This window comes from Vombatus ursinus, unplaced genomic scaffold (genome assembly GCF_900497805.2).
Source record: "Vombatus ursinus unplaced genomic scaffold, bare-nosed wombat genome assembly UNPS02010394.1, whole genome shotgun sequence".
Lineage (NCBI taxonomy): Eukaryota > Metazoa > Chordata > Mammalia > Diprotodontia > Vombatidae > Vombatus > Vombatus ursinus.
The window spans coordinates 9,712,981-9,735,787 of NW_020950172.1; the positions used below are offsets into that span (position 1 = coordinate 9,712,981).

Consider the following 22,807-nt stretch of genomic DNA (forward strand, 5'->3'; position numbering starts at 1 on the left):
AGCCATATCACACAGGATGAGTGGGAGCTTGTCTCTCCACTGTGTTCTGGCCTTTGCACTCTGGCCCTCCCGGTGGACTCCAGAAACTTGAAGCAACTGACAACTTTGTTTTTTAGGTACTGGCTTTTCTGTCATTGTCTTAGAACTTATCTCTGGTGTTTTAACTGGATTATGAACTCTCAGAGGATGGAGACACTGTCCCGGTCTGTCTGGGTCCAATCAGGTGCTCACTAAGTGTTTAGCCAGACTGAAGCCAACATGTCCCTCACCAGCCCAACCAACAGCTGTTTATTTTATACCCAGATGTGGAGTCTCCAACACATCTTAAATCTCCAGTAGGCTTTCCCTGTTACCGGAGCCCGTCTGTGGCACACGTCTCCCCTAGCATGGAACCACCAGAGCCAGAAGAGACCCAGGATCCCATTTAATACAGCCCCTTCCCTTTACAGAGGGGGGAAACTGAGGACCCAGAGAGGGACAGTGACTTAGATAAGGCCAACCCAGGAGGCTTCTAAACTTCCAGATCCAGATACTTTCTCTTAGATCTCATTGCTTTCTGTTTTATTTGTCTACAAGGCAAATGGTGGATTTTTTTAAAGCATGCTTATTTTATAGCAAGTGAGCCATATTAAAGAGGAGTATCTGAAATAAATATTAGAAAACCATACAGTTGTAGCGTTGGGTGAGACCACACATTGTCTAAGCTGGTTCACAGATTAAGTCCTGAGATGGCAGGCATGGAGTTGCTTGCTAAGTGTCAGGCCCTGGACTCAAGGAACTCACAGACAGGGGAGAGATGTAAACGTGAAAAAATCAGGTACGTCCCAGATGCCCCCAGCGTTGGTGGGAGGAAGGCCTGTTGGGAGCAGCTTTCTATGTATGTATATATATAGAGAGAGAGATCTACCTCACACCGGAAGTCAGGAGAATGCACAGCACTTGGGAGGTGCAGCCAAAGTTCTCAGGCTGCTGGGGATCACTCAGGGGTGCTAGGGAGGGCTTTCTGGAGGATCTGGCGTTGGTAAGGCAGTTGGGAGCCAGCCCCCAAGCCAGGCTGGGAATCATGGGTGTTTGGGGGATGAGGGGTAGTTTAGTTTGGAATGTTGGGTGTGAAGGAGGTGATAACAGACAGCAGGAGAGATGGTTTGGCATCTGATTGAGAAAGGCCTTGAGTGGTAGGCAGAGGAGTTTGGACATCATTTGGAGGGCAGGGCACTGTGGGCTGTTGAAGGTTTGGAGCCCAACGAGAAGTGACCTCCTGGTGTCATGGAAAGAGCCCTGGCCTTCAAGTTAGGGGCTCGGGTTCAGATCCTGCTTCTGAGACTAGCTTTGGGACCTGGGCTTCTCTGAACCCCAACTTCCTCATCTCTAAAATGGGAATAACATTTACTTCTCTCAGTGTTACAGGGTTGTGAGGAAAATTCTTCAGATGGAATGTGAGTTATAAATATGTGTGGACCGTGGGAAAACAAGCCTTTATGGAGCTTTACTGTATCTCTGAGGCATCATGAGAGAACACAGTGGGGCAGAGGCTGTGCCGAAGAGAAGGTCCATCAGCTAGGTGATGGGCACTGTGCTTTGTACCCAAGAGAGAGGCTGTGATCTGTGGATATTCGTCCCCTTAGACCCAAGGGCACCTGCCCCACGGTCATTCAGCAGGCATTTAGGGGTCATGCCTGCCATGGAAAAGGGGGCCTGGAAGGATGGCGAAGCTAGGCTTCCTGCCTTCAAGGCCGGGCCATTGTAGATGTCTGGGTTTGGGGATCTTAAATTTGTGGCTGTTGAGTTTGTTGGAGAACTGAAGATCTTGAACAATAGGGCACTTCTGTGTGAGTAATGAAACCTCAATACCTTTCTGAACGTGCTCTCTTGTGGTCAGCCTGTGGCTGTGACTGTACTGTGGGTGTCACCTAGAGCTTGTCCGTCCCCCTGTCTCCCCCCCCTCCCCACGGCCAAGAGGCTTCCAGGCTCATTGGGATGTACCTTCTGGCTTTCAGGGCCTCTTCAACAGGAAGGATTTCTGTATCTGCTTTTATATTTTGATTAACCACACATCATTAAATTCCTTTGTAATCCTTCCTACTTGATGTATTTAACAAATTTGTTAAGCACCTACTATATGTCAGTGTGGCATTCAGCCCCAGCTTTCAAGGAGCTCGCAGCCTAACAGTGCAGACAAATAAATGCCTGTCCCCAAAGGGTCTGGACAGGACAAATTGGAGATCCTTCCCGGAGCAAAGGCACCAGCTTAGAAAAGGCTTCTTATAGATGGGGGATCTGAGCTGGGCCTTGAAGGAAGTCAGGAGTGGAGATGAGGAGGGAGAGCGTTCCAGGCTTCGGAGGCAGTAAAAATTCCTGGGTTTGAGTGGGGAGGGCTTTGTGTGGGGAATTTCAGGGAGGCCAGTGGCACCGATTGGGGAATGAAACAGGTAGGGGGTGGACATCAGACCTGCTCTGTAAGATGTACTTTGACAGAGGATGGATTGGAGTCAGGCAGAACTTTCTTCCCCTGCCCCCCCAGCAGGCTGTTGCCTAGTCCAGGTGAGAGGGAATGAGGGCCTGCCCAGGCTGGGCACCTTATGCAAGAAATGGTCTGAAGGTGAACTTGACAGGCCTTGAGTATGGGGGGGTGAGAGAGGTAAGAAATGGTGAGGAGTCCAGAATGACATTTAGATTAAGAGCCTGAGGCACTGGGAGGGCAGGGGACAAAGGGAGGATTTGTTGGGAAAGGTGATGAGCTCCGCTTTGGACAGGCCAAGTTTAGATGTCTGTGTTACATGCAGTTTGAGGCATCCCGTAGGCAGTTGGTGATGGAGTCTGGAGGTCAGTAGAGAGGTCAGGGCAGGATGTGTAGACCTGAGAACCGTCAGTAGAGGTGACCATTGACTCTGTGGAAGCTAATCAGCGGCTGAAGTGTTCAGAGGAGGGAGTCCGTGGGTGGCTCCAGACTGCCACTGGGGGCGAAGGGATTCACGACACAAAATAGTTAAGAGCCCCGGGCCAGACTGTGGTGTCACTGACTTCAGAGGCCTCCTGACTCACTTCATTTTCACAGGTCAGGCTCTGACTGAATCCTTAGCAGCGTGGGACTGACTCGTGGCCAAGGAGAGGCACTATCTCTGTACTCTTGGGGTTGACTCCAGGGCACTTCCAACATGGGTGCTTCTGTACAAGAAATGCTGACCTTAGCTAGGTTAGGTCATGAGGCTCAGCTGGTGTCCAGGGGACACTTGGGTGGGTTGTAGAGAAATGGGGCCTGGTGTAGACATGCCCAGGCCTTGGCCCTCTCGTGGACATGGGCGTGTTTTTTCAGGATTTGTTTAAACTTCAGGAGATAGATGCAGCCAGTTGAACACTTTGGTAGGGAGAGGAGGGTGTACTGGAATGTGATGGGCCTTGTCTAAAAGTAGTAGTTGCTTAATTTCTCTGCAGCAGATTTTGGTCAAAGATAAATGTTTGGGGGAGTAAGGAGTGGGAGGAGTAAATACTGAAGTGAGCGCAGGTGAGTGATAGGTCAGTAAACTTGGGAAACAGAGGACGTGGCCAGCAGGCCACAGGTGGGGTTTGCAGAGAGGCCGGATATGGCTCCAGAGATGGGAAGGTGATGAGGGCTTTGAGAAGGCCTATGATGAAGCAACTGCTGGCATATAAAAGTGTGTCCAGTTATCCTTGGGGGGGCTGGGAAGCCCAGGGGCTCTGGAGCTGCCCTCCAATGCGATGTAGAGCTATCCTCAGGTCAGTGCAGGGGCACTGCTGCACGACCTGCAGCAGGTGACAGGGTCAGAGCTTCGTAGCAATGCCACTGCATGGGGAGTTGGGAAGCCTAGGTTTGGGGCTGGGATCATACAATACAGCTCTGTCTGAGTCAAAGTGCCCTGGAAGGGAGCCCTAACGTTCTTCGGAGAGAATTGTTTTCATGGGGTGGATTAGAAGAGGCTCCGGCTAGAATATGGGAATGTGATGTCATAGAATTTTGGGACTAGAGCTGCCCCGGAGACTGTCCTAAAATAACTGACCTATTAGCACATTGATGTTGGCCATCTCGGGAGATGTGGCTGCTCCAGGGATTATCACACTTTCTACAGATGAGGAAACTGAGGCTCCCACACTTCTCCTTCCCAGATATAGATAGGGCTGAAGCCTCAATTGAGGTGATCTGCTGGCAGAAAATGAGAGAAATACCAAAATCGAGCCATAAATTTAGTGCTGGAAAGGAGATTGTGGAGGGCCATGAGCTGCTGAGCTGACTTGTTTGGACTCTGGCACATAGTAACCACTTAATAAATGCTTGTTGATTGACAGATTGACTTTGCCCAGTAGACGGTGGGGGTCTATTAGAGGTCTTTGAGCAAAGGAGTCAGATTGAGAAAAATTAATCTGGCCTGTAGGGGGTGTGTGAAAGGAGGGAATGGATTGGAGGTGGAGAGGTCACTCTGATAGTGTGGAGGCCCACGACACTGATTGAGGGCTTGACCCAGCTGGCCTGAGAATGGAAAGGAGGATGAATGAGAGAGAAATTTGAGATAAAAGGCCTGTCTCTAGCAGGTGATTGGCTGTGGGAAGTGAACAGAATAAGCCAAGAAGTGGAACCGTGGAACTTCGTTTAGACCAGGAAAGAGCAGACCGGAAGCCGAGGGCCATCTGGCTGGTCAGGAAAGAGAGGGGGGTCGTTACCCCAGCCGGCTTCCATGTGCTAAAGGACATCTCAGCTCTAATGGAGAAGGAGCCGTGGCATTCTTCTCTTAAGGCCCTCTTGGATGGCTAGATGAAATCTGTCGAACCTTGGGTATTAAAGTTAGCCTTGTATTTTTAAATCCCAATTTATGCTTTTGGGGAGTGAAAAAAATGGCAAAGGACCTTTCCTAAAGAAAGGGCTGCAAGAAAGAAAGAAAGAAAAGAAATAGCACTTACTGTACTTTCTGGTTGATATGGAGGTGGGGCCGGTGCTTAGTTTTGGGGAAGACGCTATGAACTTCTCTGCCAAGGACCTTCCATCCCCCTGTGAAAGTGAGTGATTCCTTTTGAGTTTCTTCCTCTTTGTCAAGTGAGAGGCTGAGGCTGGGTGGCCTCCAAGCCCTCTGAATCTGAAGGTTGAAGCACAATTCACACCTAGACCTCTCTGAGGCAACAGACCTTTTTTCAGGTCGCATAAAGAAATACGCCTAGACCTGTGTGGTGATAACTCATTAACTCAAACGGAACAGGGCTGAGGCAGCCTGGGCACAGAGCACCACCAAGACTGCCTCGATCAGAATGGGCACAGGTTTCACAGTGGATTTTGAAGGGACAGAGGAGTTTGGACTCAAGAGAAGGAGGATGAAAGCAGGTGTTGGGAAGATTAATCTGACATTCTTGTACAGGATTATTGAAAGGGGGGAGGGAGGCAAGAATTGGTGGGAAGGAGACAGGTTGGAGGGTTTTGCAGTGATCCAGGCATGAGGTGATGAGTGAGGCCATTGGATTACGTGAACTCAGCCGTTCTCGGAGCTCGTACTCGATTCTTGCTCCCTATTTCAGAGTGTTGGTGAAAAAAGTTCCAACTCTTATTGGGGGCAAATCTTGGGGTGAATGGACGGGTAGACTCACCTAGATGCAGCCGTTGCCTTCACTGAGCGGGAGGGAAAGAGTCTGTGCAGACTGGCTGAGGTTTCTAGCCAGGAGCTGTGGCAGTTCTTTGACCGCAGAGGGTGGTTGGGTGAGGCCAGACTTCCTTCTGTAACATGATTACTTCAGCTTGGGACCACCCGGATTTTATGCTCCTTTAGAGAGGGAACCTGATCACTTGTAATTATTAACCCCTTTTCATCCATCCCATTTTCCTCTCATTCTGAAGGGCTTTTTAAAATGCTGGTGACGCCTTTTATCTTCATAGCACAGTTATTTCCCAGCTCCCTGCCACAGGTCGAACTCCTCCTGGGGTGAGGGTTAGTTAACACTTGAAAAAAGCAATTTAGTAAAAACATCTGACAGTGTATATAGGACTAGCTCCGCCTTGACGGAATAGTTATCTGTTCTTCAGAATCTTCATTTCTTCAGAATCTTCATTTATTCTTTATTTAACGAATACTAACAAATATGAACATTTCATCATATGAAGAGAAGGGGCATTCTACGTGAAGCTGTGCAGTCGTACTTCAGTGTGCTCTTAATCATGTTAAACTTAGCGCCGTAGTGGCAGAGCTGCACCCTCCTGACCCCTCCTGGCTTTTTTTTTTCTTTCCATGGGTTTCTGATGCTTTGTTCTTGTTCAGATCTTTCCCCCCGTTTTTCTTCATCACCATCACTACCTATCCACCCCCTGCTGCTTCAGCTAGAAGCCGTCCAGAATAACAAGCAAGTGCGATCAAGCAGAATAAAGCCCCTCCTTGGCCAGGTCTGACCAGCGGTGTCTCCCACTCCCACATCAGCCTACTTTGCTCACCGAGGCCAATTGCTTTGGTTAGAGTTGGGTCTTCAAAGCTATTGTTCTTGTTGGTTTCCTACTAAGTTGTCTCTGATCAGAGTTTCTTAGACTGGAACTGTAGCATTAAGAAGGTGAACATTAGATTCAAAATAGAGACTAAAGCTGAAAGTGTGTATACCAGTTGGAATTTAGTCAGAGAAATGCTCACCTTCCTCTTGAGGTGACCCCAGAACGAGGGTGAAAGAAAGCTCTAACTTCCTGTCATGTTCCCTGGAAACATGTTGTCTCTTCTAAAGTCCTGTGGTTTTGTTGTCTTCTTACCTTCCGAGGAGGGCCCAGGGCCCTCTGCTTTCCCCACCACCCAGCGTCCCCTAATAGAGCAGGCTTTCAGCAAGTGGGGGAGGGAACAAGGGTCTATCAGCTAGCATGGCTAGTTGTGCTACTCTTGGAATCCATGAATGGGAACATGCAAAAACCAGGGCACTCTTTTCCAGTGAACTTTATGTTGCAAACTGGGGTTGTGTGTGTATGTGGACTTTGTAGATCCTCTGGTCCAGCCCTTTCATGGCTAAATCAGCTTTTTGTCTGTCTGTGACCCTTCTTGGGAAAGCTGAGCACCTTAGAAGAGACTCACACATAGTAATCTTGCTTTCATTTGGAAAAGGAATAAAAACTGGAAAAATCAGATGAGCTATCAACAATGCTAAGTGCTATGTTAGGCAGGCACTCTGGTTACAGATACAGAGCATGAAATAATCCCTGCCTTCTGGGAGCTTACATTCTAACAGGGCAGATGTGTACACATTTAGGTATACCCCAAGAACACTGCGCCTAATTACAAAGTCTAGTTACTTACCAGGTAGTTGGGGAAGCAGCTGCCTGAAGGCAGAGAGTTATTCTGATCGACAGAGGTGGCATGAGGGGCAGCCTCCTACAGATCCACTTAGATGGGAAATGCAGTGAGGCTGGAAAGCTGGGCTGGGATCAGGATGAGAGATCCTTTAAAAGCTAACCAGGCATTTATCGTTTTCTCCTAGAAGCAGTAGCTAATCATTGAAGTCTGTTGAGCGGAGGGAATGACAGGGTCAGATTTGGGCTGAAAGCAAATCGCTTTGACATCTGGGGAAGAGCCCAGAGTGGGGCGAGGCTAATTAGGAGGCTCATGTGAGGTGAGGGGGCCTGGCTTTATTTACAGAGAGATTATGTTTTAAAATTGTTGTTCACTGTCCAAAGACCTGTATTTCCATTGGTTTTTTTGTTGTTTTATGACAATTTTTTCCCTCCAGTTTTCCTGAAGGTTGTTAAAACTTTGAGCCAGACTATCCTATACCTGAAAACAGTTGAAAAAAAAAACTTTTTTTTTTTTTTTTAAAAGAGGAAGACAACCGTTAGAAGAACAGCGTAGCAGATGTGCAGCAAGGACCAGGCCACGGGAAAAGTATTTGGTTCCTTCCAAAGGCCTTGTTATCTGCTTGCTTACGTAGCTAATTCTCGTCCCAAAGTAAGGGTGTATTAGTGTTGACTGGTTACGTAACTCGGACATTTATTAGTTGCTGCTGTGTGCCAAGGCATGTGCTGATTGATGTTAGAAAAAACAGATTAATTTCGAACTCAGATTAGGAATACAGAATGAGTGAATGTAGACTTTTGTGCCCTGCTTTTACCCCCTTCCATCTTCGGGCAACAAAGTCTTGTGGAGATCCTTTTAAGTAGAAGAAAAGGTGAATTGTTCCAAAAGAGGCGATCTTGGTTCCAGTTTGTAGAAGATTTGTGTTTGAGAATCGTTAAGGGTAGCTTTTGGAAGTAGAAAACCAAACTTATTTTCAGCATAACAGAAAATTGTCCGACTTCTCCAGTCACGAAGTGTGATAAGAGAAACAGCGCTTTGGCCACTTGAGGGATGGGGCATCTGTAGGTGCAGAGCCACTCAGAAATGCCCTCCTTTGGAGTCACGTGACTTCCTTCTCCATGTTGGGAATCTGAGGCGGTGTGGTGTTGAAAAGAGAGAGCTGTCTCTGGAGGCAGAGAGACCTGGGATGCACATGCACACCCCCCCATTCTTGAGAGACCCCAGCTTTGTATCCTTGGGAAGGTGCCTGGGCTTCATTCAGGCTGGTGGGGAGAGTTCCCCGGCTGGTGAAAGTCCAGGCCTTGGGGATTCTTTAATCTGACCTAAGTATTCCTAAGTACAGGAATAGGAAGCATTTGGGGAGATTTATTCATTTCAGAGTCATCCGAAAGCTGCTTTTTCAGGCAAGAGGCTTGGGGATTGAGTGGAAAAGGAGGCCGAGGAGCTTCTCAGTACAGTCTCGATTAAGTCGGTGTGGACAGCACACAGTGGAGCCAACTAAAGAGCCAAGCCTAGGAGGTGACATGGAAGGTGCGGCTGCCTGTGCCCATGCTTTGGAGCCTGTACCCTCAGCTTATCTCTGGGATGAGCTCTTTTCACACTGGTGAAGGATGAGCTTGGGATTGCTGGGCAGGCGGGCACAGGAGTCTGCTTGATTCTGGATGGGAGAGGGAAGGCAGAGATGTTAGGGACCTTTAGGACATGCCCTGCTCACTCAGGGCCTTTCCTACCCTAACACTCTTAAACCTTTTCACTAACACCGGCACCCCATATGTGTGTGTGTGTGTGTGTGTGTGTGTGCATTTCATGCATATATGCACGCGTGCACGCACGCGCACACACACACACACACACACACACACACACACACACACACACTTCATTGCTGGTTAGCTTTTCCAGAAGATAGTGGACAAGGAAATTAAATGAGGTGGAACTCAAATCAATCCATTTGTCAACTGACCTGACATTTTATTAAAAAGGGTTTCGAATTTCAGTTATCCGTATTCCCCTTAGTTGAAATTTGGCTGACATTGGTAAAAAATTTTTCTCTGACTTTTTTTTCCCCCTTGTTCTTTCCGTTCTAGGAGGGCTCTTGGCCTGCTGCTCCGCTGCTGAGCAGTATGCAGTCCTTTCGGGAGCAAAGCAGTTACCACGGAAACCAGCAGAGCTACCCCCAGGAGGTGCACGCTTCATCCCGGCTAGAAGAGTTCAGCCCCCGGCAGCAGGCCCAGATGTTCCAGAACTTTGCAGGGGGAGGAGGGGGGGGTGGGGGTGGTAGTGGCGGGGGCGGCAGTGGGGGCGGTGGGCGCCGAGGAGCGGCAGCGGCAGCCGCGGCGATGGCTGGTGAGGGCCCTGGCCATCAGAGCTACCAGGGCTTCAGGAAAGAAGCTGGGGAATTTTACTATATGGCTGCCAACAAAGACCCCGTGACCCCAGGCAGCCAGCAGCCTCCTCAGCGCAGGCCCTCGGGCCCAGTGCAGAGCTATGGACCACCACAGGGGAGCAGCTTCGGGAGCCAGTACGGGAGCGAGGGGCACGTGAGCCAGTTTCAGGCTCAGCACTCGGCCCTTGGGGGGGTGTCTCATTATCAGCAGGACTACAGTGGCCCCTTCTCTCCAGGGAGTGCTCAGTACCAGCAGCAGGCCTCCAGCCAGCAGCAGCAGCAGCAAGTACAGCAGCTGAGGCAGCAGCTCTATCAGTCTCATCAGCCTCTGCCCCAGGCAGCGAGCCAGCCAGCCTCTGGCTCCTCCCACCTCCAGCCCATGCAGCGGCCATCAGCCCTGCCCTCCTCCAGTGCCGGCTACCAACTCCGGGTGGGCCAGTTTGGCCAACACTATCAGGCCTCCGCGGCTGCCTCCTCTTCCTCCTTCCCCTCCCCTCAGCGCTTTAGCCAGTCTGGACAGAACTATGACAGCAGCTACAGCGTAAACGCGGGCTCCCAGTACGAAGGGCATGCTGTGGGCTCCGGGGCCCAGGCTTACGGGACACAATCCAACTATAATTACCAGACTCCCTCTATGAAAAACTTTGAGCAGTCAAAGCTCCCCCAGGGAGGCCAGCAGCAGCACCCTGCACCCCAGCATGCCATGCCCTATGGAAGCACAGCCCCCAAACTCTCTATGCAGAGCCAGGTGGGCCAGTACAACCAGTCCGAAGTGCCGGTGCGGTCGCCCATGCAGTTCCACCAGAACTTCAGCCCCATCTCCAACCCGTCCCCTGCCGCCTCCGTGGTCCAGTCTCCAAGCTGCAGCTCCACCCCTTCTCCCCTCATGCAGAGCGGTGAGAACCTCCAGTGCGGGCAGGCCAACATGACCATGGGCTCCAGAAACCGAATTCTGCAAATGATGCCTCAGCTTAGCCCCACTGCCTCCATGATGCCTAGTCCTAACTCTCACACCACGGGCTTCAAAGGCTTTGGAGTAGAAGGGGTGCCTGAGAAACGGCTCACAGACCCCGGGCTGAGCAGCCTGAGTGCCCTGAGCACCCAGGTGGCCAACCTGCCCAATACAGTTCAGCACATGCTGCTCTCTGACACCCTGGTCCCCCAGAAGAAGAATTCAAAGAGGTCCTCGTCGTCTTCCAAGAAGGCCGACAGCTGCGCCAACTCAGAAGGCTCTTCTCAGCCTGAGGAGCAGCTCAAGTCCCCAGTGGCCGAATCGCCGGACGGAGGCTGCTCCAGCAGTTCGGAGGGTCCTGGGGAGAGGGTGAGGCAGCTGAGTGGTCAGAGCACCAGCTCAGATACAACCTACAAGGGTGGCCCCTCAGAAAAAGCCAACCCTTCCCCCCCACAAGTCTCCCAGAATGAGCCCCCTAAACTCAGTGCCAGCCCGACCGTGAGGGATGATGTCACCTCACCGGATGGTAAAGAAGCTTTGTCATCTGCAGACGCCAACCCAAAAGTAAATGAGAAGGTGATAGGGGTGATTGTCTCCCGGGAAGCTATGTCAGGTAGAGGAGAAAAGGCAGGTGGCCAGGAGAGAGGCTCCCAGGATGAAGATCCCGCCGTCACCCAAGCACCGCCTAGTGCCGGTGGGGCGAAGGACACTGGCCACGGCCCACTGCCCCAGCCAGAGCCCCAAGGAGGAAACAAAGGCACCAAGGGTGCAGACGGCAGCGCCAACCACAATGGAGAAGGAAATGGCCAGACGGGCCATTCTCTTGGCTCGGGTTTCACCAACAGAACAGAGCCAAGCAAGTCTCCAGGAAGCTTGCGGTATAGTTACAAAGACAGCTTGGGGTCTGCCATGCCAAGAAACTCCAGTGGCTTTCCTCAGTATCCTTCAGGACAAGACAAAGGGGATTTCACCAGCCATGGTGAACGAAAGGGTCGAAATGAGAAATTCCCCAGCCTCCTGCAAGAGGTCCTTCAGGGTTACCACCACCATCCTGATAGGAGGTATTCCAGGAATGCCCAGGACCATCAGGGCATGTCTGGAGGCCTCGAAGGAGCCATGAGGCCCAATGTCTTGATCAGCCAGACCAATGAATTAGCTAGCAGGGGTCTCCTAAATAAAAGCATAGGCTCTCTCCTGGAAAACCCCCACTGGGGCCCCTGGGAGAGGAAGTCAAGCAGCTCTGCCCCTGATATGAAACAGATCAATCTGGCTGACTATCCAGTGCCCAGAAAATTTGAAATGGAACCTCAGTCATCGGCCCACGAGCCCGGGGGAGGCCTCTCCGAGCGGAGGTCAGTGATCTGTGATATATCACCGTTACGACAGCTGGTCCGGGACCCAGGGTCCCACACCTTGGGACACATGGGTGCTGACGCCAGGATGGGGAGGAATGAACGCCTCAATCCAAGTTTAAGCCAGTCAGTCATTCTTCCGGGTGGTTTGGTGTCCATGGAAACAAAGCTGAAATCCCAGAGCGGGCCGATAAAAGAAGAAGATTTTGAGCAGTCCAAATCCCAAGCCAGCCTCAACAGCAAGAAATCCGGTGACCATTGCCATCCTGCGGGCATCAAGCACGAGGCCTACCGCGGCAATGCCAGTCCAGGAGCCGCAGCCCACGACTCTCTCTCGGAGTATGGCTCCCAGCAGGACAGTAGGCCCACCCAGATGAGGCGAGTGCCCGGCAGAATGGGAGGCAGGGAAGGCATGAGGGGCCGGTCGCCTTCTCAGTATCATGATCTGGCAGAGAAACTGAAGATGTCTCCTGGTCGCAGTCGAGGGCCTGGAGGAGATCCTCATCACATGAACCCGCACATGGCATTTGAGAGGGCTAACAGGAGCTCTCTGCACGCTCCCTTCTCCCCAAACTCTGAAAGTCTGTCTTCTGCCTATCACCCTAATACGAGACCTCATGCTTATGGGGACCCTAACCCAGGCTTGAACTCTCAGCTCCACTACAAAAGGCAGCTGTACCAGCAGCAAGAGGACTACAAAGACTGGAGCGGCAGCTGTGCCCAGGGGGTGATCGCCGCGGCTCAGCACAGACCAGAGGGACCACGGAAGAGCCCACGGCAGCAGCAGTTTCTCGACAGAGTGAGGAGCCCTTTGAAAAACGACAAGGATGGCATGATGTATGGCCCACCCGCTTCTTACCACGATCCCGGGAATCAGGATTCTGGCCGATGCCTCGTGGCCAACGATGGCATTCCTTCTAACAAGGGCATTGATCTGAAGCACAGCAGTCAGAAGCTACCGCAAGAATCTTGTTGGGACCTCTCCCGGCAGACCTCTCCGGCCAAGAGTAGCGGCCCCCCGGGAATGTCCAACCAAAAAAGGTACGGTCCTCCCCACGAGACAGATGGGCATGGGCTCGCTGAGTCTGCACAGTCGTCCAAACCTGCTAATGTGATGCTGAGACTCCCCGGGCAAGAGGATCAGTCACCCCAAAACCCTTTAATTATGCGGAGGCGGGTTCGCTCCTTCATCTCGCCCATTCCCAGTAAAAGGCAGTCCCAGGATGTCAAGAACAGTGGCACTGATGACAGAGGGCGCTTGCTTCCTCCGTCAAAAGAAGGGACTGATAAAGCATGCAACTCCTATGCCCACGTGTCTCATAACCAGGACGTGAAGTCTCTCCCCAAGAGAGAGTCTTCCAAGGATCTTCCGAGCCCCGACAACAGAAGCTGCCCTGCCGTGAGCCTCACAAGCCCAACCAAGACCAAAATACTCCCACCCCGAAAGGGACGTGGGCTGAAACTGGAAGCCATCGTTCAGAAGATCACCTCCCCCAATATCAGGAGGAGCGCCCCCTCCAGCAGCGCAGAAGCCGGGGGAGACGCAGTCACCCTGGACGACATCTTGGCCTTGAAGATCGGCCCTCCGGAAGGCGGGAGCACCGCAGGCCACGAAGCCGACGTGGAGAAAAGAAAAGGAGAGGTGGCGGTGCCTGACCTAGGCGGCCCAGCAGGCCAGGATGTGAACAGTGAAGCCCCTCTCCCGTGCCCCTCTGAAGACTGGCGTGGTAGCGGGGAGGACAAAGTGAAGAAGGAGACCCTTCCAGAACCTGGAGCTGCCGGGAAAGATGCCCCCGGGGTCACGGCCCCTCCAGTCTCCCAGAAGCCTGTGGGTGGCCACGGGCGGCCAGATGGATCTCTGGCAGGAAGCGGACCTTCAAGCTTCCCTGACTCCCAGAGCATCTCGCCGGCAGGCATCTCGACTCTTGAGCCAAATACCAAGTCTGAAGAAAAAGAGGGGGAGACGGGAACTGTTTCACCCAAGCAAGAGTGTTTCCCTCCAAAAGGCTATTTCCCATCAGGAAAGAAAAAGGGGAGACCCATCGGAAGTGTGAACAAACAAAAGAAGCAGCAGCCTCCACCCCCGCCCCCACCCCCAACGCAAGCCCCAGAAGGTTCTGGGGATGGAGAACCCAAGCCCAAGAAGCAGAGGCAGAGGAGGGAGAGGAGGAAACCTGGGACCCAGCCCAGAAAACGGAAAGCCAAGCAAGCCGCTCCAATCGTCGAGCCCCAGGAACCGGAGATTAAATTAAAGTATGCCACCCAGCCACTGGATAAAACCGACGCCAAGAATAAATCCTTTTTCCCTTACATCCACGTAGTGAACAAGTGTGAGATCGGGGCAGTTTGCACAATCATCAATGCCGAGGAAGAGGAGCAGAGCAAGCTGGTGAAAGGACGTAAGGGTCAGCGGTCCCTGACCCCACCGCCCAGCAGCGCCGAGAGCAAGGCGCTCCCCTCGTCGTCCTTTGTTCTTCAGGGCCCCGTGGTGACTGAGTCCTCGGTCCTGGGGCACCTGGTCTGCTGCCTCTGTGGCAAGTGGGCCAGTTATCGGAACATGGGCGACCTCTTTGGGCCCTTCTACCCCCAGGATTATGCAGCCACTCTCCCCAAGAATCCGCCTCCCAAGAGAGCCACCGAAATGCAGAACAAAGTGAAGGTACGGCACAAAAGTGCTTCCAACGGTTGTTCCAAGACAGACACAGAGGAGGAAGAGGAGGAGGAGGAGGAGGAGGATGACCAGCAGCCGCAGCAGCAGCCGCAGCAGCAGCAGCAGCAACCGCAGCCGCCCCTTCCCCCGCAGCCAAAGGAGCAGAAGGAGCAGCGGAGCCTGGCCACCCACCCCAGGTTTAAGAGACGACACCGCTCCGAGGACTGCAGCGGCACCCCTCGCTCCCTTTCGCGGGGGATCCCTTGTAAAAAGGCCACCACGGAGGGCGGCGGCGGCGGCGGCGGCGGCGGCAGCAGCAGCAGCGAAAAGACTCCTTCGGACTCAAAGCCCGTGGGGCCTGTGTCAGAAGGCGCAGGCCCCGAGCTGGAGCTACACATTCCTGAGCTACCTCTAGACAGTAATGAACTCTGGGTCCATGAGGGCTGTGTTCTTTGGGCCAACGGCATCTACCTGGTCTGTGGCAGGCTCTACGGGCTGCAGGAAGCCTTGGAAATAGCCAGAGAAATGGTGAGTAGGAGAACCCAAGTGGGTTCTGCTTCTTCTGATGGCTTTTGCTTTGGGTCCCCCTCTCTGAAGCCTCCTTCACTCTCTCTGCGCCTCCATTTTCTGTCAAGGATCTTACTTAACTGATCCTCAGAAGGAAGGATTCCTTATCACCCGCAGACCTCCAAACCCAGTTTGTTTTGGGGAGATGATCGCTGTTTATCTTTGCAGTCGAATTTGTCCTATCCTTGGGGAGTCCAGAGCTCAGGAAGGGTGCTGGCGGGCTTGAGTGAAGTGATGCCCCTTCCCCATCAGCGTCTCTGCCACGTAGAGGAGCTGGGCGATTGCTGTAGTCTTTGTGAAAATGTCCAAGTGTAAAAAGAGTCTTTGATTTACTCTCCGCCCCCCCCCATGATTTTCTTTTCTGTGACCTCATGGGCTCAGTGCAGTCTCCCACATCTCTGTGACCGGCCTGGGCTCTGTCGTGAGCGGAGTGCCACGGCGCCATCCTTGCTAGTGAACGTGAGAGCCTGGGTGTCAAGTGGACACTTCCAACGCTGCCTAGCCAAGACCAGCCTTGGAGTCCTGTCATTCCCGTTCCCCGTAGTTGTCACTTGGTTGTTAGCCCTGCCCACTGTGCCCCCAGAGCCTCCCCTTAGCTTCCTTCCCAGGTCATCTGCAGCCCGAGGCTAGTCGCGATCTCTTCAGCTCAGAAGTGAGCTCCCTGAGCAGGTATTTTGTCTTTGGCACATGTGATCGGTACACAGTTGGTGCTCCATAAATGCTGGGTTGGTTTTTCATGGCTAGGCCTCTGAGCTTCTGAGCAGGTGGGGGCTCTTGGTCAAAGTTAGTCCCTGCGTAGGAGTTCTCTGTTCCTGTGCCAGTGAATCCAGAGGTCTTGCCTCTCCCTGAACGTTTGTGTAGGTGGAGATGTGCGTTCACACACGCACACAGGCGTGCAGGGTGTTTTGGAGGTCCTATCCATGGTGGCTAGCCTGCCTGCCAGAGCTCCCTTCTCCTAGCATGGCCGCTGAATCGCTCCTTCCGGGACTTTATTTCCCCAGCTGGGAAGGTTTTCCCAAACTGTGCCTGCTGTTCACTGGTCCGGAGACTGAGACAAGTCTCTGCCATGGGTCCTGTGCTTGAGAATTAGCCTGGTCACCGTGCAGGTGGCATGAGTTCCCTCCTCCAGCCCTTTTGTGGAAGAACAGCAAGAAGATGTGGGTGCAGGTCAGGCTGTGGGCCTCCCCTGTGGGCTCTTGGCTCCAGGTTCAGGCCTCGTCTGGCCCTTTTGAACCAGCTCTGGCTCCCTGCCTCCTGCCTGCCTCCCCTTGTTCTGCACACCTCGGTAGCTGCTGTAAAGCCTTCAAGGCACTCACACCATGGCTCTTTTTGTCTGGATGAGTATTGCTATGGGGTAGGAAGGAAAGGTAATAGTGACTTGATTTCACAATGGAAGAAACTGAGGCACAGTGCAGTTAAGCCAGGTAGACTTGGGATGACCATTTCTGTTTCTTGGCTTCTCTGTGTTCTTTCGGTAATCGAGAAAATCTTAAGTTTGGCCCAGGTGATTACTGAGCCCATTTCATTCATTGCAGGAGAATTGGGGTATATGATACAAAGAATGGTGCACTCAGGGGCAGCTCGATGGTGAGGTGGATAGAGCTCTGGCCTTGGAGTCAGGAGGACCTGAGTTCAAATCCAGCCTCGGACACTTGACACTTACTAGCTGTGTGACCCTGGGCAAGTCACTTAACCCCAGTTGCTTGAGGTCAGGAAAGAGTTATGCCTGGCAGTCTGTTCTCGTGGGTGAGTGTGGCCCAGGCATTCGAGCTTTCACGCTACGTTCCCCATCTGCACAGTGGGTATGAGGAGGCCTGTCCTACACCTACTTCACCAAGTTGTTAGACACCTCAAACAGGGGCTCCTCAGTCTGACAAACACTGAAGCTTTTAGGAGCCTGAGGCCCAAAGACTCTTCTAGAAGTCTGGTGACCCTGAGTGCCTGCTGCTCCAGGGAGCAGATGACTTCCCACCTCCTCATTCTCACTAGATTGAGGACGCACTGACTGGAAAGCTGGTCTTACTGGTTGTTTCTTGAAAAACACTGATGGAAACTAATCGAGTTTTTAGAAATCTGCTCCTCCCTGTATTTCACCAGGCAGTGTTTGCAGTCTGCGCAGGTGCAGGGGAACGCGTGCCCACCCCAAGAAGTTCAGGCCTCCCTGGAGATGGATGGCGGTGCTGCTGCCTGGTGCACTCGAAGGTCCCCTTGGAGAGAGCAGTTCTCCGGGGCGGGGGCGGGGGTGGGGGCAGGGGCAGGGGCAGGAGCAGTTGGTTTTTTTACTTCTAAACTTAAACACCAAGTAAAAGGAACCCCAAATACCCTTCACAGTCAGGAAAAGAATTCCTGCCATGTTGGGGGGGGTGGGTGTGTCTGTGCGCGCACACATGCGCTGATGCATGTGCCTTAATTCTCCAAAGAGCGATTGAGCTGCCTGGGCCTTTTGCTTTTCTTGTCTGTGGGGAGCAGGTGTCCCTCGTGCCTCTGCGCCTCAGTCTCCCCCAAGCATTCTGCTCACGGTAAGAATGCAGTTGATGCCGGGCTGTTTGTTCTTGTATCGAATGCTGGGGTTGGGCTGGGTGGTCATGACCTGAGGTCTCCTCCAGCTTTCCACGTCTGGTCTGTTGAATGAAAACACTCCCTTGTCCTTTCCCTGCCAAACCTCACCTTGTTGGGGAGACACCATTTGTCAAGGTCACTTTGAATTACGTTTTATCTTCCAAGGTGTTAGCAGGCACATACAATTTATTTTCATCTACTTAATGAACTTGTTCTCAATTCTGTCATCCAGGATAGGGCCACATAAATTTCATTAGAGATCCATTTCTGCCTGTGTATTTATCAGGTGTTTTGACAAGCATGATGTTCAGGCATAAAGGAACGTGATGTCTGTGAGGGGGTGAGCATCTCCTGTTGGCCCGAGCCAGCAGGCCCAGAGCCATGTCAAGAGGGGCTCTGGGAGCTCTTACTGACTGCTTGGAGGAGGAAGTCTGTCTTCCAAGGACTGAAGAGAAGGGGGCCTCTCCAGACCTTACCCCCGTGTGCCAGGGGAAGGCAGCAGCACGATGGGGTTGGTGAACTTGAGGTCTGGCTTGTATCTGAAGACACCTTTTGGGGTTTCTTATACTTTGGGCCCTAGCCCAGCCTGCTGGGGAGCAGGGCAGGCTCTGCGGTGGGGTCGTCACTCGAGGCCTTTCTCAAGAGGACTGCCTTTCACATGGAGGTGTGAGATAGACCCTGAGGAGAGCGAGCTTCATTCAGGTCTTGGCCCAGAGTTGCCTTTATGGCCAAGAAAGGGATTTAGGATCTTAGTAGTGACTGACAGAGCACTTTCCATCCATTATCTCAGTGTCAGAATTGGGGTCAGAAGACTCTCTTCAGACACTGACTAGCTTTGTCACTCTGGGCCCGGCTGGGCCTGTTTCCTTCCCTGTAAAATGAAGGGTTTAGACTCCATAGCCTTTAAGCCCCTCCCATTTCCCAATCCATGATCCCGTGAGCCCTGTGAGGAGGCAGCATAAATATAGTCTCCATTTTACAGAGAAGAAAACTGATTCCCAGAAATCAGTCATTCAGCAAGGAATTACTGAGTGATCACCTTGAGCCCAGCACTCTGCTAAGCCTTGGAGATAACAAAGAAAAGCAGAAACTTGCCTTCAAAAAACTCACATTCTAATGGGCCAGACCACATGCAAATTACTGTGCACATTCAAGGCCTAGACAGTGTAAGTGAAAGGTTATCTGGGGCAAAGCACCGTCGGGGTGGAGAGACCAGGAAAGGAGTGGAAGGGAGGCCAGGAGGCTGAACGTTACAAACATGGGGAACAGCCAGTGAAAGGCCCAAAGTCCAGAGATGGAGGGTCGCATGTGAGTGGTGACACGGAGTTCCGAGCCGCTGGGTCCATCCAAGAGGGTGCAGAGGGGAGCGAAGGGCAGGATGCCTGGAAGGGCAGGAGGGGACCTTAATGGGAAGGGCTCTAAAAGCCCAGCTGAGGGCTTTCTGTTTAATCTTAGAGCCCTGAGGAGGCGCTAGAGAGTTTTGTTAAGTAGGAAGATCCCTCTGGCAGCTTTGTGGGAGGTGACCTGGGATCTGGGAGGGCCCCGGCAGGCTTCTGTAACAGTCCAGGCATCAGGTTCTGAGGGCCCACAGCAGGGGGCTGACGGCATCACAGAAGAAAGAAGGATACCTGTGGATAAGTAAGAGAGAGGGGCCGAGGTTGGCTCCGAGGCTGCTGTGACAGTGATAGGGAAATTGAGAAGAGAGAAGAGTTCTGGAAGAAATCAAATGAATTCTTTTTGGATTCTTTTGGTCCCTCTGGGCCTGTCATTTCACCTCTGCTGCGTGTCTCTCCTCTGACCGTGCCCCTACCCTGGTACAGGCCGCATCACCTCCTGCTTGAACTGCTGCTGTAGCCGGAGGGTGGGTCTGCCCGCCCCAAGGCTCTTCCCACTCCAACCAGGTGATTTTCCTGAAGCCCAGGTCTGACCGTGCCACACCCTATAGCTTCCAGGACCAAAGGCAAAATGCTGTGTCTGGTGTTCAGAGCCCTTCACGACCTTGCCCCCTCCTACCTTTCCAGGCTTCTTGCCCCCCAACGCGTACTCTGATCCAGTGACGCCAGCCTCCTGGATGTCTCCAGCTCTTGGCTCTGTGCATTTCTTTCCAGCTCTCCCCTGTGCCTGGAATATTCCCCTTCCTCTTTACTGCCTGCTGGCCTTCTTGGGTTCCTTTGGGTCTCAACTAAAGTCCCCTCTTTTCCAGGAAGCCTTTCTCAGCCCCTCTTACTTCCAGCGCCCTCCTCTGTTGGCTGTTTCCTACTTACCCTGTTTCTAGCTTGCTGTCTCCCTCCTGTGAGGATTGAGGAAAGACCAGCTGGACGTGGCCAGGAAGAGGCCAAGATGGTTTTGGAGAGGGCAGTTTTAAGGAAGTGATGAGGCTGAGAGCCTCGAGGTCCTCAAGCGTCTCTTTGACTGAATCCAGAATTTGTTGGGTAAAACTTGGGACTCCATCAAAAGGCCGCACCCGAAAACCTAGAAGGCCACATGAGGTCTCCAGGCCACAGGTTCCTCACCTCTAGTTCAGGATCTGGAAAGAGAAGAGTGAGTGGAGGCGGGGACTGTGGGCCAAGACAAAAGTCAGGCAGCCCTTCATCCTCCTGCTGGTCAGAGTTCTGCCTTCCTCAGGGAGCACCACCCTCAAGGCCCTGGCTCTCTAAACTGCTGGTGGAAGGCCTTGTGGGTAGTGGCAGCTGAGGCCCAGCCTTTCAGCCTTCTTGGCCTGGCACCTCGGAGGCACCTCCCCAAGTCACACAGTTCATGCCAGGAGGCAGGATCAGACCCAGGTCTTCTTCCTCTGGAGACAGCTTTCCTTCTCCTCTGCTGGGCCTTGTTCATTCACCTCCCACCTAGTGAATTACTGAGGGCTAGCGGCAGCCCCTGGTTTTGTCAGGCTCCTCTGCTTTTCTCTTCCAAAGTACAGCTGTGATTCCCTTGGCTCCTTCTCTACGGGAATTGCCAGCTCTCACCCTGGCTGTCACCATCCCCATTCATCTCTTTGGGTTACACCAGGGGCAGGAAGGCAGCTGGGGCAGGGCCACTTATGTGCTCCCAGTTTGGGATCGGGTAATCTTGAGTTTCCCAAGTAACAGTGTAGTAGTGTTGAGTAAAACCATTTCTAGTGGTGCAGCGATGTGCCATTTTTAGAGCCTGAGGCTTTTGGTGGGAGGTAGGAAAGAAGGGAAGACCAGTTCTATCTTTAATTGGGGGGGTGGGGTACAGGAGGGAAGAAGCATTTCTAGAGCACCTACTTTGTGCTAGACACTGTGCTAAGCACTTTACCCATAGGATCAGATGGGAGCAGGGTTCAGTTGGATTTAATAGTCTTTGCAAAGTTCTTTCTGGCTGTGATACCTTCTGGATATCTTGACTTCATAAAATTTTCTTGATATTTTTTAAATAGGGAGGGGGAGGCAGACACTTTTAAAGACATTTTATTGGAGCCCTTTTCTTTTTTACATGTTACTTCGCAGTGATTCCATCCTCATAATGAAGGGAAAGGAATAAACATTTTTTTAAAGCACCCACTACGTACCAGGCACTATAATAAGCACTTTTTACAAATATTGTCTCATTTGATCCTCATTAACAACCCTGGGAGGGAGGTGCTGTTATTTTCTCCATTTTACGGTCGAAGAAACTGAGGCAGGCAGAGGTGAAGTGACTTGCTTAGGGTCACACAGCTAGCGCATTTCTGAGGTCAGATTTGAACTCGGGTCTTCCTGATTCCACACTACTCTGTGCAGTATGGCACTCCCTTGCTGGCTGTCTCAAGGACAACCCTCCCTTGTAAATAAGTGCAGTCAGCCAAAACAAGGCAGCTTATTAGCCGTATCTGCAAGTGTCTGCCTCTGCCGAGTGTAGGGAGACAAGCTTCCGCCATCCATCCTCTAAAGTAACGAGCGTCATTGTGTTCAGTGTAGCTCCCTCATCCTTCAGGATTCTTTTCTTGACATTTTTGTGATGGCCTTGTCTCCACTTTTGTCTCCACTCCATTTTTGTGATGGCCTTGTCTCCACCATTTTTTCTCTTCAAGGCCTTCCTCCCTTGGTCCTGAGGCTCCCCCCTTCTGTATGTCCCTAGGCCTCACCCCAGGGATGGTCACATTGCCGCCTTCCATGGCAGGGATGCCCTGAGCTCTGAGTCATCTTGTTTGTGCCCTCTCCTTTGGGCCTCGTCTTCCTGACCGTGTTCAGCGTGGACCCAGAATCTCTGGCTAGAGCATCATGGAAAAGGGCCTCCATCACTTCATGAGTGCAGAGCCAGAGTGGGCTCATTGGAATGGGGCCTTTTGAGTGGGGTTTTGGAGTATTTTAGCTCTTCTGTGTACTTGGTCCTCGTTGCCTAGCCCATAACTGATGTGTCTGCTGTATTGTATGTGGTGTGACGGGAGGAGAACAGAGTGGGCTTGTGCTGACATCCCAGCCCTGTGACCTGGCCAAGTCCCCAGGCTCTGGGTGTTTGATTCTTTGTGTGTGGCGATGGGATGGGGAGATGCTGTGGCCTGGGCCCCTTTGGAAGAATCCCCTCTCAGAATCTAAAGAAGTAAGATAAATACGCATCCTTTTGTTGTTTTTTTAACCCAAGTTCACCAGCTCAGGTGAAGAGCCCATCCCTGCTTTAGATAATGTCTAAGCCCCTCCCCAGCAGTAAATCCTCTGGGGATCTTTTCTCTAGTATCCGCAGCAGGCCTGGCCATTTCCCTGTTATAACTAACACCACAGGGCTGGAGAATGGAGGAGGGAGAAGAAAGAATGCAAATTCATCTGGATCAAATCTGATTTTCCTGACTTAGCCAGGCATCATGCTAAGCAGCTCATGTGTTTTCTGATCTGCCCAAGCCACAAGAATTGGAGAAGGACCTGATGTAGGAAGATTGCGTAACTGCTCTCAGTTTACAAAGCCCTGGCCTGGAGAAATCTGAACTGAGAGAAGCAGTCTCTTAGCGGGGTGGGAGTCAGCAACAGGCTCTGTTACCAAAAAAAACCTTGCTTCATTGAACGAAGGCCTTTGGGGTGGGATCGTTTCAGAAGAGAAGTTCATTTTATGTTTCGTTCATGAACATTTCCATCCCTATCACCATGTGAAAGG

General features: G+C 52.1%; 1 protein-coding gene across 1 annotated transcript in view; it reads left to right on the top strand.

The window, feature by feature from the left end:
• TCF20 (transcription factor 20) overlaps window positions 1-18,394 on the top strand; it is a 54,294-nt gene extending 35,900 nt beyond the window's left edge. The window contains exons 2-9 of the mRNA XM_027854373.1: window positions 9,341-15,121; window positions 15,542-15,619; window positions 15,723-15,856; window positions 16,367-16,514; window positions 17,258-17,362; window positions 17,630-17,679; window positions 18,088-18,230; window positions 18,300-18,394. Coding sequence (XP_027710174.1) covers window positions 9,377-15,121; window positions 15,542-15,619; window positions 15,723-15,856; window positions 16,367-16,514; window positions 17,258-17,362; window positions 17,630-17,679; window positions 18,088-18,230; window positions 18,300-18,394 — 6,498 coding nt within the window. The 5' untranslated portion in view covers window positions 9,341-9,376. The remainder of the gene's footprint in view (window positions 1-9,340; window positions 15,122-15,541; window positions 15,620-15,722; window positions 15,857-16,366; window positions 16,515-17,257; window positions 17,363-17,629; window positions 17,680-18,087; window positions 18,231-18,299) is intronic.
• Window positions 18,395-22,807: the final 4,413 nt, after the last annotated feature.